The sequence below is a fragment of the Pygoscelis adeliae genome, unplaced genomic scaffold (genome assembly GCF_000699105.1).
Source record: "Pygoscelis adeliae isolate BGI_AS28 unplaced genomic scaffold, ASM69910v1 Scaffold227, whole genome shotgun sequence".
Taxonomy (NCBI): Eukaryota; Metazoa; Chordata; class Aves; order Sphenisciformes; family Spheniscidae; genus Pygoscelis; species Pygoscelis adeliae.
The window spans coordinates 1,493,117-1,505,777 of record NW_008825100.1 but is presented as its reverse complement, the minus strand read 5'-3'; the positions used below and the strand labels follow the sequence as shown (position 1 = coordinate 1,505,777).

Sequence of the window (12,661 nt, the reverse complement as noted above, 5' to 3'; positions counted from 1 at the left end):
TGTACAAAGTCAGCGCCCCCCACCCCCGCCATCTCCTGCCCCGCGCTCCAGAGCCAGACTCTCTCAGGCAGAACGGCCCTTATTCTAGAGCACATATACCAGTTCTCTTGACTAAACAAGAACTACTGCCTTAGAAATAAATTATACTATTTGTCACGACACACAGGGGAAATACTTACAGCTCTGACTCGCAGAAGGTGTGATATGACAGACTGCAGTTCATCACTATAGTGTTTTAGCTCAGTAAATCTCCTGGGAGCAGGAAACAGATAGTACATCATTAGCCATCATGAAAGCAAACTTTCACAGAATGCAAGATAGAACCACAATGCTACAGCCAGCGAGACAGAGCCTGGATTATGTTGAGGTGGAATTAGCTGAAGACTCCTAAAGAAGTGACTGCAGAGTTTAATTTCCCTAAAGCAAACAACCCAACACTTGCATAACTGCTTTTATGTAAATGATGAAGGTTCAGAACAATTTAAGAGACAAATTTTTATGAAATAAGTGGTTAACTGAAGTTACTACACCATTGTGTTGGTTTTTTTTAAAAATGGGATTTATAAAAGCAAGCATGAGTGAATAGGAAAGCTTCAAATAAGTACAAAGCCAAAATCTGCTGAGGCATACATACTTCTTAATAAAAATGTGTTCACGTTTCTGGCCTGACAAAGATACTTTACTTTCAAGCTGCCATCTAGCCAGTTTTGAGTATAACCTTTCAGAAGTTCAAGGTTCACAATTGATAATTGCGATTCACAATTATCACAATCCCTCTAAGGCTAAGCCGTACGGTAACTGTAACTAGTTACATATGAAACCCTATTGAGACCTGTACCTGCACAGGAGTCACGCACAGCTAAAAGCAACCAAGTCACTACAGCTTAGCAAAGTACCAGTCAGGTAACGCATCGCAAGTGACCATGTGCACACTGCTGGCCTGCCACTACTGAAGGAAAGAGGCATTTTATCAGCCTCCCCAGTTAAGCCTCGGTGGTAGTTTAAGTTGATACATTTAGCTCATGCTAACCATGAAGCAGAGGCAGCTGCCACAGCTTTGCTAGTGACAGGTAACCCTTTACGCCAGAGCAACAGCCACTTCTGTATACATAAACCCTCCCTATCACACACAAGTCTAACTCATGACCTACTTTGGTACACAAGAACATATTTCATCCAGATGGGAAGCCAGAAACAGCTTTACCTAAATTACTAAACAATGATCTGAAAATAAACAAACACAGAACACCGCAACTAGAATTAAGGAATGGGAGACTAAGATTAGCCTTCCAGGTTGATGTTCAAGCATAAAATACCTTCACCCCTCCTCCCACTGCATGCACATAGTCAGGCTTTGTATTTCAGAATAGTTTGTACCCAAGAGGTCTTACTGAAATGAGTCAGGTCACTTGTTTTGGGGGACCAAGTATGAAATTCCAGGGTTTTTCATTTAACACCTCTTCTTCCCCTGCCAGGAAGTCTTCCCCTAAAATATTTTCCCCCCTTACATTCAGGAGGTAGGAGCTTTATTACCATTTCTAATATTTTTGATCTCCAAGGAGCATCTTTTATAAGATTATGACACACACAGGGTTAAAGTACATAAAAAGATTTAAAAGCCAGCAGAGAAACTGTATGGAAAAAATAGTCATTGATCTGCACAGTGGGGTTTAGCGAGCAATCTTTTCAGTTTACACTTTATAAAATATGCACCAGGGCCGCATGTCGGACAGCTGCAGACACGTACAGTGAAGATATTTGAAATAATTGAACTAAAAACAAAAGATTAAAACGCATGCCTTCAGCTCAGGAAGACTCCCATTTCCACTCCAGAAATTTATAATGAAAAGTTTTATTTATCCTGTTTTGTGGCAAGAAAGCTTTTAGAAAAGCTGTACTCCCTGAAGGCAAGAGTTGGGAACCTAAGAGAATTTTCAGTATCCTGGACTCCAGCAGCAGTACATCTTCTCCCATGCCAATTCCTCCTTCATTAAAAAAATAAAATAATTTTTAAAAAATCACTTCAGAACCAAGCTGTCTCTTTATTGTCTCAGAAAAGCATAAACCAAAGTGATGCTATTTTTTGACCAATCTTCTGTGATGGTTGGAAACTTTACAAATATAATTTTTCAGGAAAAGCTGTTTTTAAGAGACTGGTGGTACTGCAGATCAAAGGTTTATTCCTCAAGTATTTACTTAAGTCCTACTCATCGCTCATTTAAAAATATTACATAATTATAAAGTAATTTCCAAACTGAGTTTGGTGAGGCACACAAAGGCATGTTTACTTTCCAGTGCATCGTAATGTAGAAGTGTGAAACAAGACATTGTTTTGGCACTCAGTAACCGAAGCAAGCCTAGCGTTCTTCCCTTGGTTTTACTGGGTCATGCAATGTCACCAACAGTCTAGATATTTAATTGAGCTATCAAGTAGAACTTCAGACACAAATGAAGAACAGATCAGGTCACATTTCTGTAGGGGCACCACCAGGCTTCTTCTCAACAATATCTTTTATGGTAATGGCAAAGAAGAAAATTTCATTTACAGTAGATAGCATTTCAATAAAAGTTATTTACTTTGTGCATTTTACTTGGCAGTACTCCTCCCTACATCAGGGAGGGCAGTACCATTTTCCTGTTTTGTGAAAGAAGATATTACAAGGACAGAACTGTTCACTAAAGAACAAGCCACTTGTCCAACTAACCAGACAAAAAAAAGGAGAGTTACTTTTTGTAAAAAAAAAAAAAAAAAAAAAAAACTGCCTTTGAACACTTTTTCCCCGATTTAAAAAAAAAAAAAAAAGTAAGTACCAGAAAAAAAAAAGGAGAGTTTTTTTTTGTAAAAAAAAAAAAAAAAAAGAAATCTGCCTTAGGAAAGGATTTAGTGCTTCCTAAAGAAAGCTTTCACCAAGAAGAAAGCTATTGTTTTGATTAAAGCACAGAAAGAGAACAAGAGGATGGGTGCCATGAGGCCAAATTAGAGAGATCTGCAGTAGATACAGATTTAACTCTGAGTACCAGAATACCACATTTTTATCACCATATAATTCCATCATTAAAGATATTTATTGCTTCCCACAGGAGGAGGTTTAGTTTCCAATCTACATTTGATCTCCTAGAGCAGCATCGTTTCAGCTGTTTAAAGCTCCTCAGGTTGCTCTAAGCTGAAGGGTACAGCTCCACTGCACCGCAAGGCAATCCAGACTGGGAGCTGCAGCTATTCTTCACCTGAACCCTTCCTGGTCCAGGAACCTGAAAACCTACACTCCACACAGCAGTCAGATCTTTTGTTTCAGCAAGGTGAGCTTGCTGAACCCACTTTACCACCCAGTCACACAAGCACCAAAGGTAACGCAGAGGGGTAAGACATCAGATTCCAGGCAGCTCAAGCTAAGTGTGCTAGGCAGAGCAAGGCAATATTCCTCCTGTTAGGGCCACGCATGCTATGCTAAAAGGCTCTCTCTGAATTAAAAAGAAATACAAGTTATGCTCATCAGTTATTTATTAAACAACTTGTATCCAAAAGTTCAATTTAGAAGCTATGTAGCTGGCAGAATACAACAGAAAACATGTGCCGTATCTCTTAAGTGCTGTGAAGCCTCTATTAAAAGATAGATACTCAGGGACTGTTCTTGTTACAAGCCCTTCCTCATGTTTTCCTTGTATTAACTCTTTTCCTGCTTTTTACCAAGCCACTTCTCACAACAGCTTTGCTTTCTGAAACATTGTTACCTCAAAAGATAACAGTATATCCCTCATCTCAGCCTTAACCAGTCTTGCCCACCTATTCCTACAGGCAGACTACTGGCAAAGTTTCCCTGCTGTGAAAGCAGGAAAAGCTAACTCCTACTAACCACAGCTGAAGATGATGGAGGATGAAGCATTCAAACAAGGGGCCAACTTCACCTGTAGCTACTGAGAGAATTGCTCTTTTTCTGTCTCATTCGTGAATGTTATCTTTTATATCAAACCCTAGCTAAAAGTTTCCTTGCTGCCACAGAAGGCTGTAAAAGCAAACAGAATAAAAGAGGAGGGACTGCACCGATTCACAGATAAGTCTATGAAGAGGTTTAGGAAGGTATGTAGCCTCTAACGTCCTTAATACAATACCCATAGATGCTAGGGAAGTACAAAGGGAACAGACAACAGAAAGCAGTCAGGCACACGGGCTCTCCCTAAATAGCATCTCCTGTTGCCACTACTGGACAGCAGATGAACACAGAAGGGCACTTTGTATAGGTCTCCATTGCTTATAGATGGCAAACAGCAATATCTCTTGGCCCTACTGCTGCACGCTAATGTTTAACTATTGCAGAAGTAGAAACTCTCATTTTACCCTTTACCTAGGGTGTGATGAACCTTCTGCTACACACCCTTACGCTTCTGACCAGTTTTTTTGATCCAGCAGATTGCTCTAGTGCCTGTCCCAGAGCTTCCTAAACTGCAGCAGAGCTGAACTGACCTCCAGACTTTCAAAAGCATCTGTGAAAATTGGCAGCTTGAAGAGAACTATGAACTGCAACACCAGGGTGCGTGCATCCAAAATTGTACGCTAGCAGATTTTTGGAAAGACCTACTATCAATCTGTATTCTGTTCATGCTTCGAAAGATTTCTTTGCAAACAAATACTAGGAGGTTCTTTTTCTGGGTCTGGGTTTTTTCTTTTGTTCCTTCCTTTTAACCTAGCTAAAATGAAAGACTCATTTTGCGTAAAGTGATGGCATTTTTCTGAATGTTTCCTGCTCCTAGAAACAGGATTTATCAAACCTTTTCACACTACCTCCTTACTGGGCTTCTGCTAAGACTTGATGTGCAGAAAGATAATTTTTCTTTCCTGAATTTATTCTAAGGCAATAGAATATTCTGTCATCTGAAGTTACAGTTGTAACTGAAAAAGAGAAAGGGAGGGAGGAAGGATGTGGAATCTTACTTGTCTGGGTTTTTCACTCTGAATGTTGCATTAAGAGCTTTTAATCTGGAATCTGCCTGAAAAAAGGGGAAAAAAAGCTTTGTTAATTTAATGCAGTTAAATCCCAGTGACAAAAAATCTCAGCCTTCTGGCAGCACCATTAGAAAAAAATTCTGCCTTCCTGGCATATTTAAATCTTCAAACATTGAACAAGTTGACACTAGCTGCCCTGCATGTCACATTTTATTTTTTTTAAAAAGTCGAAAAACTAAGCTATTTTTGTGAACTAGGATGTAAACAGTAGCCACTAAAATTAAACTGGTATAATCCAAATCCCACAAAAATAGTCCCTTATTAAAGTGTAACACAAATTATGGAGTTAAGATACACAACCCTACATTCTTTTTAGATGAAGCAATTAGGTAACATAAGACCATATGGACAAACTATTTTACATTTTTCAAACCAAATAAAACTGGTGGTAGAGTGACCTCTATATGCTCTTTATTACTAGGAACAGTTCCCCAGTGAAATCAAGATCTTATATATGGTGTTCTCTTATTTTATGACTGGCTTCACAGAAAATGTGATTTGTATATCAGAATAGAGCCATTTTTAATGCAATGTTCTTTTCTATAATAAAGCATATATAAACCTCTACAGAAGAAAGTTCAATACCTAATTAAAAAGGTAATTGGCTACTTTACTTTTTGAGCTGTTGGTTTACCAATGACTGCAACAGCAGTATGGAATCTCTCTAAGGAGGGTTTTCGGGTTTTTTTCAGTTTAATTGAACATTAAACTATGCCATGGGTATTTACTCTTAATGAGACACCAATACAGATGAGATGTCCCAGCCTCATACAAAAAGGTCCTACATCACCACAACTTTTCATTTCTATACGGCATTTTACATACAGCTCGCTCACAGCTCATCTACACTGCATGAAAACTCCAACTCAGGTAAAATGGCTGGAGTTTACTTTTGATCAAAACATCCCTCTTTTCATTGAGAGAACAATAAATAACATCTTGTGAGGCGTATAGATTTCCTATAGTGTACTCTTTTAGCTAACGAATTGTGCCACAACTGCTAGCAGTAAGTTACTTCAGCAGTACTTGTTAGTGCTGGTATATAATACAGGAGTATTTTGTGCACTGTTACAGCCAACTCAGAGCTTGAAGAGCTATTTTGAATTTGACAGTAAAAGGAAGGCAGTGTTTTCCCAAACCAAGAACGGAGTCCTTCCTTCAGGACCCTTTCAGTAGCTTCTACAAATGAGACAGGCGCAGTTTGAGACTGTTCCACCTCCCATTGCATTCAGGCTGAGCAGAAGATATCCGTATTTGAATATCACTGCAAGTTCCTTTCACCTGGAACCACCTCCATATCTGGAGGACACTTCGGACAGCATCCAAGTTGAGGGAAAAATCAGTTTGTTTCTTCAAACTAGAATGAGAGGTACTGATGGAAATCTTCCTAACTTTAGCCATCCTTCTTCCAACCACCAAACAACCAATACAAAACATAGTCCACAAACCGAAAGGTAAGTGAATGAAACCTGCAAGACTGACTGATCTTGGAAGAAAACAGGTTCATTGTCACCACTACGTGAGGCACTCCTCTAAGAATACCTTGCAAAGGGAAGACAAAGGCAGCATGGGGAATGAGGTCCAAGATAGCACAAGGAACACAAAACACTGCAGTAACTCCAACTCCCAGCCCAGGATTTACGTTTATTCACAGTGCTCCGTGGGCTTGTATGGCCTTGGACCTCCACTGCTCTATCCCCACAAGTCATTACACATGCCAGTTAGATTTCAGGTCGTTCAGACGCACTCATATATACTCCTCGCACATTCTCTAATGGTACGAACACCACCTAGGTACACTGACGTTAAATCAGAGTCCTTCCCTCTAAGTAGCTGTTTCACAAAATACTGTATTTATGTTCAAACAGCAGGCACCAAAGCCATTTGAGTTTGTTGGGACAGCATGCACATTCAACAGGTTTACACTTGAAAAGGATCACTTCTACATTACAGTTACAGGGCAAGTTTCTGCCTTTTGTTACAGAGCACTACATGTGTCTGAAGGAAGAGTTCAGAAAGTACACAAGCACTGTCAGGCAGGAACTGAGATCCTGCCAATGCTCAACCGTCTAAGTAGGGTTATTTCCTTCTTGCCATTAACAGCACAGTAACTCCCACACACCACTTTTGAGCATTTTCACCACACAGAGTTAAGCTGTTAGAAAAATGTCTGTCGTCTTAAAAATTGATTTAAGACTAATATGCACAAGCATTTTAGCGATGAATTCCCCATCAAATGAGGTATAGTAGAGTAGTTTTCAGACAGTTAATTCCTACTATGATCCTATAATCATTTAACTAAACTAAAGAGAGGGGGTATTTTCTCCCCCCTAAAGGAAGGGTTAAAATCCCAAGTGACAAATCCCTTAAAGAATAAAACTAAGTGCTGGGGGTGGGAGGGAGGAAAGGCATGATTTAATGATACAGTTGGCAGAGTAAACAAAGTCTCTAACATCAACATTCAACTATAACATGCTACACTGCATTAATGACTAATTTAAAGTTTAGTTAGCCTGGTTCAGACCCTGTGGGACAAAACACACATCCTGCTTTAATGCAGCAGCAGCAGAGACAGCAGCAGCACATAAACCAGTGGTCTGATTCTTGACTAAGACATGTTGTGAACAGAGGTTTGTCCTCCAGTGTAGTGCTAAATAACCTCCAATCTTGAGGGGTTTATACTTCAGATGTTGAATAAAGGAAAGATGCTTTTCCCCAGGATTTGCAAAAAGTTATTTTTCTTTCCTAAGGAAACAGGAACTGTAAAAAGGAAACTATACACACAATCAAATCCAGAAGGGAAACAGGACTTGCTCATCTCTCATTTAATCTACAACATGGTTTCAGGTAGGCAAATATTCTCAGCATTCTGCTATGAGTTTTCTTTCTTACACACACCACTGTGTGCACTCCTGAACATACCCTGCCAGTACAAACTTTCTGAACTCCTACGAGTGTAAGCTGAAATAAGGATGTGTTGACTAGGAGAACACAGCTTGAAAGCTTTACATTTTTTTGCATTATGAATACTAGCAAAATGCAAGCCCTACCATGATGGAAGGGAATTATTGTCAACTTAAGTTATCAACATTAAGTGTCAGTATCAAAGCCCCTTGGACATTGAGGATAAGAGCACCAGTGATTTTCTTCAGCTCTTGCTATTCAGAATAATTCTTCATAATCCACCTAGCTTTCAGCCGTGATTTCGTAAGAGTTGATCATGTTACAATGAAACAAAAGCTTAGTATTTGTCCCCTTATAGTAACTTTTCCAGGCACAGCCCAGCAATTTATCAGCTTCTCACAGATTCTCCTTCTGTACAGGCATGCTACCTTTGATCATTTATTCCTGCAAGTCTTCCACCAGTTTACACAGCCACCAACTCAGTGATGTCAATGGGGATAGTACTACCTCAAGACACATTCCACTAAACAGTTAAGGGGCACCAAATCCATCTGTCTTAGTCCCTTTGAACAATTTATCCTTGTAGAGAAGTCCTACAATTCAGACCCCTTTGCTTGCCTTTTTTTTTTTTGACACCTTGCACCTCTTACCAGGCTAAATCTGACACCCATCTTTAACATGAGACTATACTAAATTGACAACATACAAAAGCACTGCTATGAACTCAAGTTCATTAGTTTTAAAGCTTATAAAAATCATAATTTTATATTACTAGCAGAATTACGAGGCTGAGCATCAAACATAGGCACATACTAACAAGCCTGCTAGAAAACTTAACAACTGAAGTCTTACCTATTACATGCTAAGAACATCACTGTATTTCGTAGTTACAAGTATACATAAAGCAATGCCTTTAGCTCATTCTAACAGCAAACAGCCTTTCCTAAAGAGCCTAAAACACGTTTGTTGGAGTATTTCTGTGTCACAGCAGTCATGAGACAATTATAGTAATTACCTTTAACTGAAATCCGGTCTCATTCACCATTTCTTTCCATCCACCTTCCTAAAAATACAGGAAAAGAAGGTTCTGTTAAAGTGACTTAAGAGTGCCATAGCTTTTGCAAGTCCCTATATCTGAACCACGTCAGAGCTGAAAGGAGAAGAGCTTCTCCAGTAAACCTGGGTTCTGCCTCAGCTACCCTCCCTATTTCAAGAATCTGGGTTAAGAATAACATGTCATTATGTTGTGCTTCCATACTAACTTCCCAAAAAAACTCTCTCCTCTTCACTATGTGTCAGTGTGCTCAACGACCTCGTTCTATCAACTGGAGGCAGGAGCCACACACGTTTAAGTAAGTAGCTCAGCTCTTTAGAAAGCAGGGTAGTCATCTACTGCCTACTAGATTATCAGCAGCTCCAAGGACCTGTGCAGCTTGAGGAACGTGCATACAGAGAACATACAGGCGATGACTGATGCGATCAGTTTACAGTGCACACACAGTCACCTTGCTCACATGTAGTGGTTGGCTGTCCACTGCTTTCAGCTCCCATACGACAGTTCATCTATGTACTATACTGTGCTGTGGTAAACATATCAGCTCAGTCCACTACTGGGGAATCTCTGATCAAAGCACAGAACAAAGAAACGCCCAACATCTCCTGAAGTTGAAAACTGCAGAATGCAATGCTCTAGCTGACAATCGGATCGCAACTTTTGTGATAACATACGAACGGATCATGATTCAAACCACAATGCTAAAGAAACCATGGATATCCAAAAAGCAAATTGGAAGCCAGTACTGTCTCTGCAGCCAGCAGTATAGCATGCTAGTATTTCAGGTTTAGTCCTAGGGAAGCTTTCCCAACCAGCACACGTTAAGTTCCCAATATGCTGTTCCAAAGAGGTGGAAATTCTCTCGTAGGAGCCTTAAAACTAGACTGGAAAAAAGTCATAAAGGTACATTAGAAGGCCAACTGTACAAATGCAGTGGGCTGTTAAGAAGCTTTTACACAGACAAGCCTTTTCCACCTTAAGTTTATTCACCTTGTCTATCCTTCTCCTAGACACAGAGCAAGCTATGGGTCAATGGGAGGGAAGAAGAGCAAAGGACATTATCTTAAAAAAAAATCACTAATGAATGTATTTAGAAAGCACATCACTTTACTATACCTGTGTTAAAAATGAATAAAAGATTTTGTCTTGGCAAAGAACAGGATGTGAGGCCACACGTAACAAGAAGTTTTCCAAACCGATTCTTCTTCTTTCCACAAAATCTGGATCCATATTATCTGCTGACAGCTTATGCCAAACAAAGTCAGCCTATTTAAACAGAAGAGTGTTAATAGTAAATAAATAACAAACAATACAAAGCAAGCTGCAGCCTCAGCTTCCTTACCCTTTTTTCTGGCAAAGGTGGAACAACAATATGTGGATAGGTAACTGACAAATAATTCCTCAACAACTCAAATTCACTGTAACGTCGCCACAGGGAATCCACTGGGGCACACTGTCCCTCACTCTGGGACTCAACAGCTCTGAAAGATAAAATAGCAAATTTGAGCATTAGTAAGCTATCGCCTTCTCCCTCGTACCATCAGTACGACTACAGCAAAGGCCCTAAAAATAGTTACCCAGTAACGATTACTGCATAACTTGCCCATAAACTAAACTAACCTTAATTAATTTCATGTCTACATACTTAATTTTATAAATATTTATAATTTCTGCCTGATAGCACTCAAATTTTCTGCACATGCCAGGAACACAGGAAAAGTCAATACATTTTCAGCACACCACAAACAAACAGGTAGGTCACAGTCAAGTAAATAGTCACACAAGCAACTTAGTTCACATCACTACAAAATTAGACATATTTCTCTTGGAACAGTGCTAGGCTCCAAGCCAGCACAATTTCATGAGCAGCTGAAGGATACAGAGTACAAGGAGGAATTTACTATTCAATGGGAAAGTCTTCCCTTCAGAGGATAAAAATTGTCTTGCCTGCAACAGCTGGAATAGTTAAAAATATAACTTTAAAAATATTAAGAATTTTTAAAGGATATTTTTATAAAAACGTAGCAAACTTCAAAGCACTTCCAATATTTTTTGTTCAAACTAATATCTTTTTATATTTAAGGACTAAGGATATGTAGTCTAACAAGCTAGCTAAAGATAAAGTAAGCAGGTACAAAATTGATGCATCTGAAAAATTTGTTGAAAACTTAAAGCCAACATCACCGAGCAAGGGCTTAAGAGATTTTATGTTACTATAAAAGGAGAAATCATGGAATATTATAGGATTGAAAAGTAACATAAAGACCTGAAAAAAAAAAAATCATCCTTCATACAAGACATTTAAAGCAACAGAAGTACCTTGCAATATCATCAAATAAGCATCAGGTCAGTAGCACTTCTTGGCAGTTACCATATGCCAGAATAAACACAGAGAGACTTAACACAAGGCACTTAACAGAAACCAGTGATGTCCATGCCTACCTTGGTTCTTACATTAAGTGACTAATTAGCATACAAAGCACTGGCATAAACCTACATGAAACAACATTAACTATGTTATGAGATTATCAAAGAATAGTTGAGGTTGGAAGAGACTCTGCAGGTCTGTAGTCCAACTCCCTCGCTCAAAGCAGGTTGCTCAGAGCCACGTCCAGTTGGGTTTTGAATATCTGCAAGGACAGAGACTCTACCACCACACTGGGCAACTCATTCCCGTGTTTGACCACCCTCACAGTAAAGAGGTTTTCTTACATTTAAATAGAATTTCCTATATTTGAATTTGTGGCCACTGCCTCTCATCCTCTCTCTGTGAATCACAGAAGAGTCTGACTCCATCTTCTTTACCTCCCCCACCAGGTATTGATACACATTGCTAAGATTCTCTGAGCTGTCTCTTCCAGTGGCTTAACAACCCCATCTCTCTCAGCCTCTCCCTGCACGTCAGATGCTCCAAGTCCCGAATCATCTTCATGGCCGTTCACTGGACTTGCTTCAGTATGTCCACATCCTTCTTGTACTGGGGAGCCCAGAACCAGGCACAGTAAGTTATGAACTACAAGTACTTACTCATATGATACTCAATAGAATAGGGTACTACATTATTTCTTCCAGCTGAATTCAGGCTATACAGTTCTTGAATTCCTAAGAACTTTCTGGAGTAAAGTTTTGAAAACATCTGAATACTACACAAATTATTGATTTTTTTAAGCTGTAAGGTTAAAAAATCCTGCCCCAGAGCAGCCCCAAATATTTGATACGCTTAAACAAAATACAAGAAGCCTTTGTCATCCATTTCTGAACTCTCATTAGAGAGGAACAGCCTTGCTATATCCTCATTTAAAAAAAAAAGCATTGTTACATCTTGAGGGTGAAGTAATGTAATACAGAATTATGCAAAAGGAATTTTATTTAAATGAGTAAGGCAGAACATTTTCTGTATATCTATCCTTGCTTGTGGAAAGGTCATTTATTCCAGGTGACTGAATTTGCAGGAAAAAAAAATTCACAAGGAGGAAGAAAAAAGGATGTATTCATAAGCATTCAACACAAACTGCTGCAGATTAAAACTGTTTGAGACTGACTTCAGGAAGGAAAAAAAAGGCAAGCACACTGCTGACGGCCACTAAATGGCACTGCCAACATCCCACAGAATTCTTCCCTATTAGAGTATTTTGATTCAACAAAGTTGCAACTGCAACCACAGAGTTTTGAAGAGGGTAAGCTCAGCTTAGGGCTGGGCT

At 39.3% G+C, this 12,661-nt stretch overlaps 1 protein-coding gene across 1 annotated transcript in view; it reads right to left on the bottom strand.

The window, feature by feature from the left end:
* SNX4 (sorting nexin 4) overlaps window positions 1-12,661 on the bottom strand; it is a 34,384-nt gene that overhangs the window by 13,257 nt on the left and 8,466 nt on the right. The window contains exons 2-6 of the mRNA XM_009327128.1: window positions 10,303-10,441; window positions 10,077-10,226; window positions 8,922-8,969; window positions 4,931-4,986; window positions 180-252 (exon numbers count right to left, since the gene is read on the bottom strand). Coding sequence (XP_009325403.1) covers window positions 180-252; window positions 4,931-4,986; window positions 8,922-8,969; window positions 10,077-10,226; window positions 10,303-10,441 — 466 coding nt within the window. The remainder of the gene's footprint in view (window positions 1-179; window positions 253-4,930; window positions 4,987-8,921; window positions 8,970-10,076; window positions 10,227-10,302; window positions 10,442-12,661) is intronic.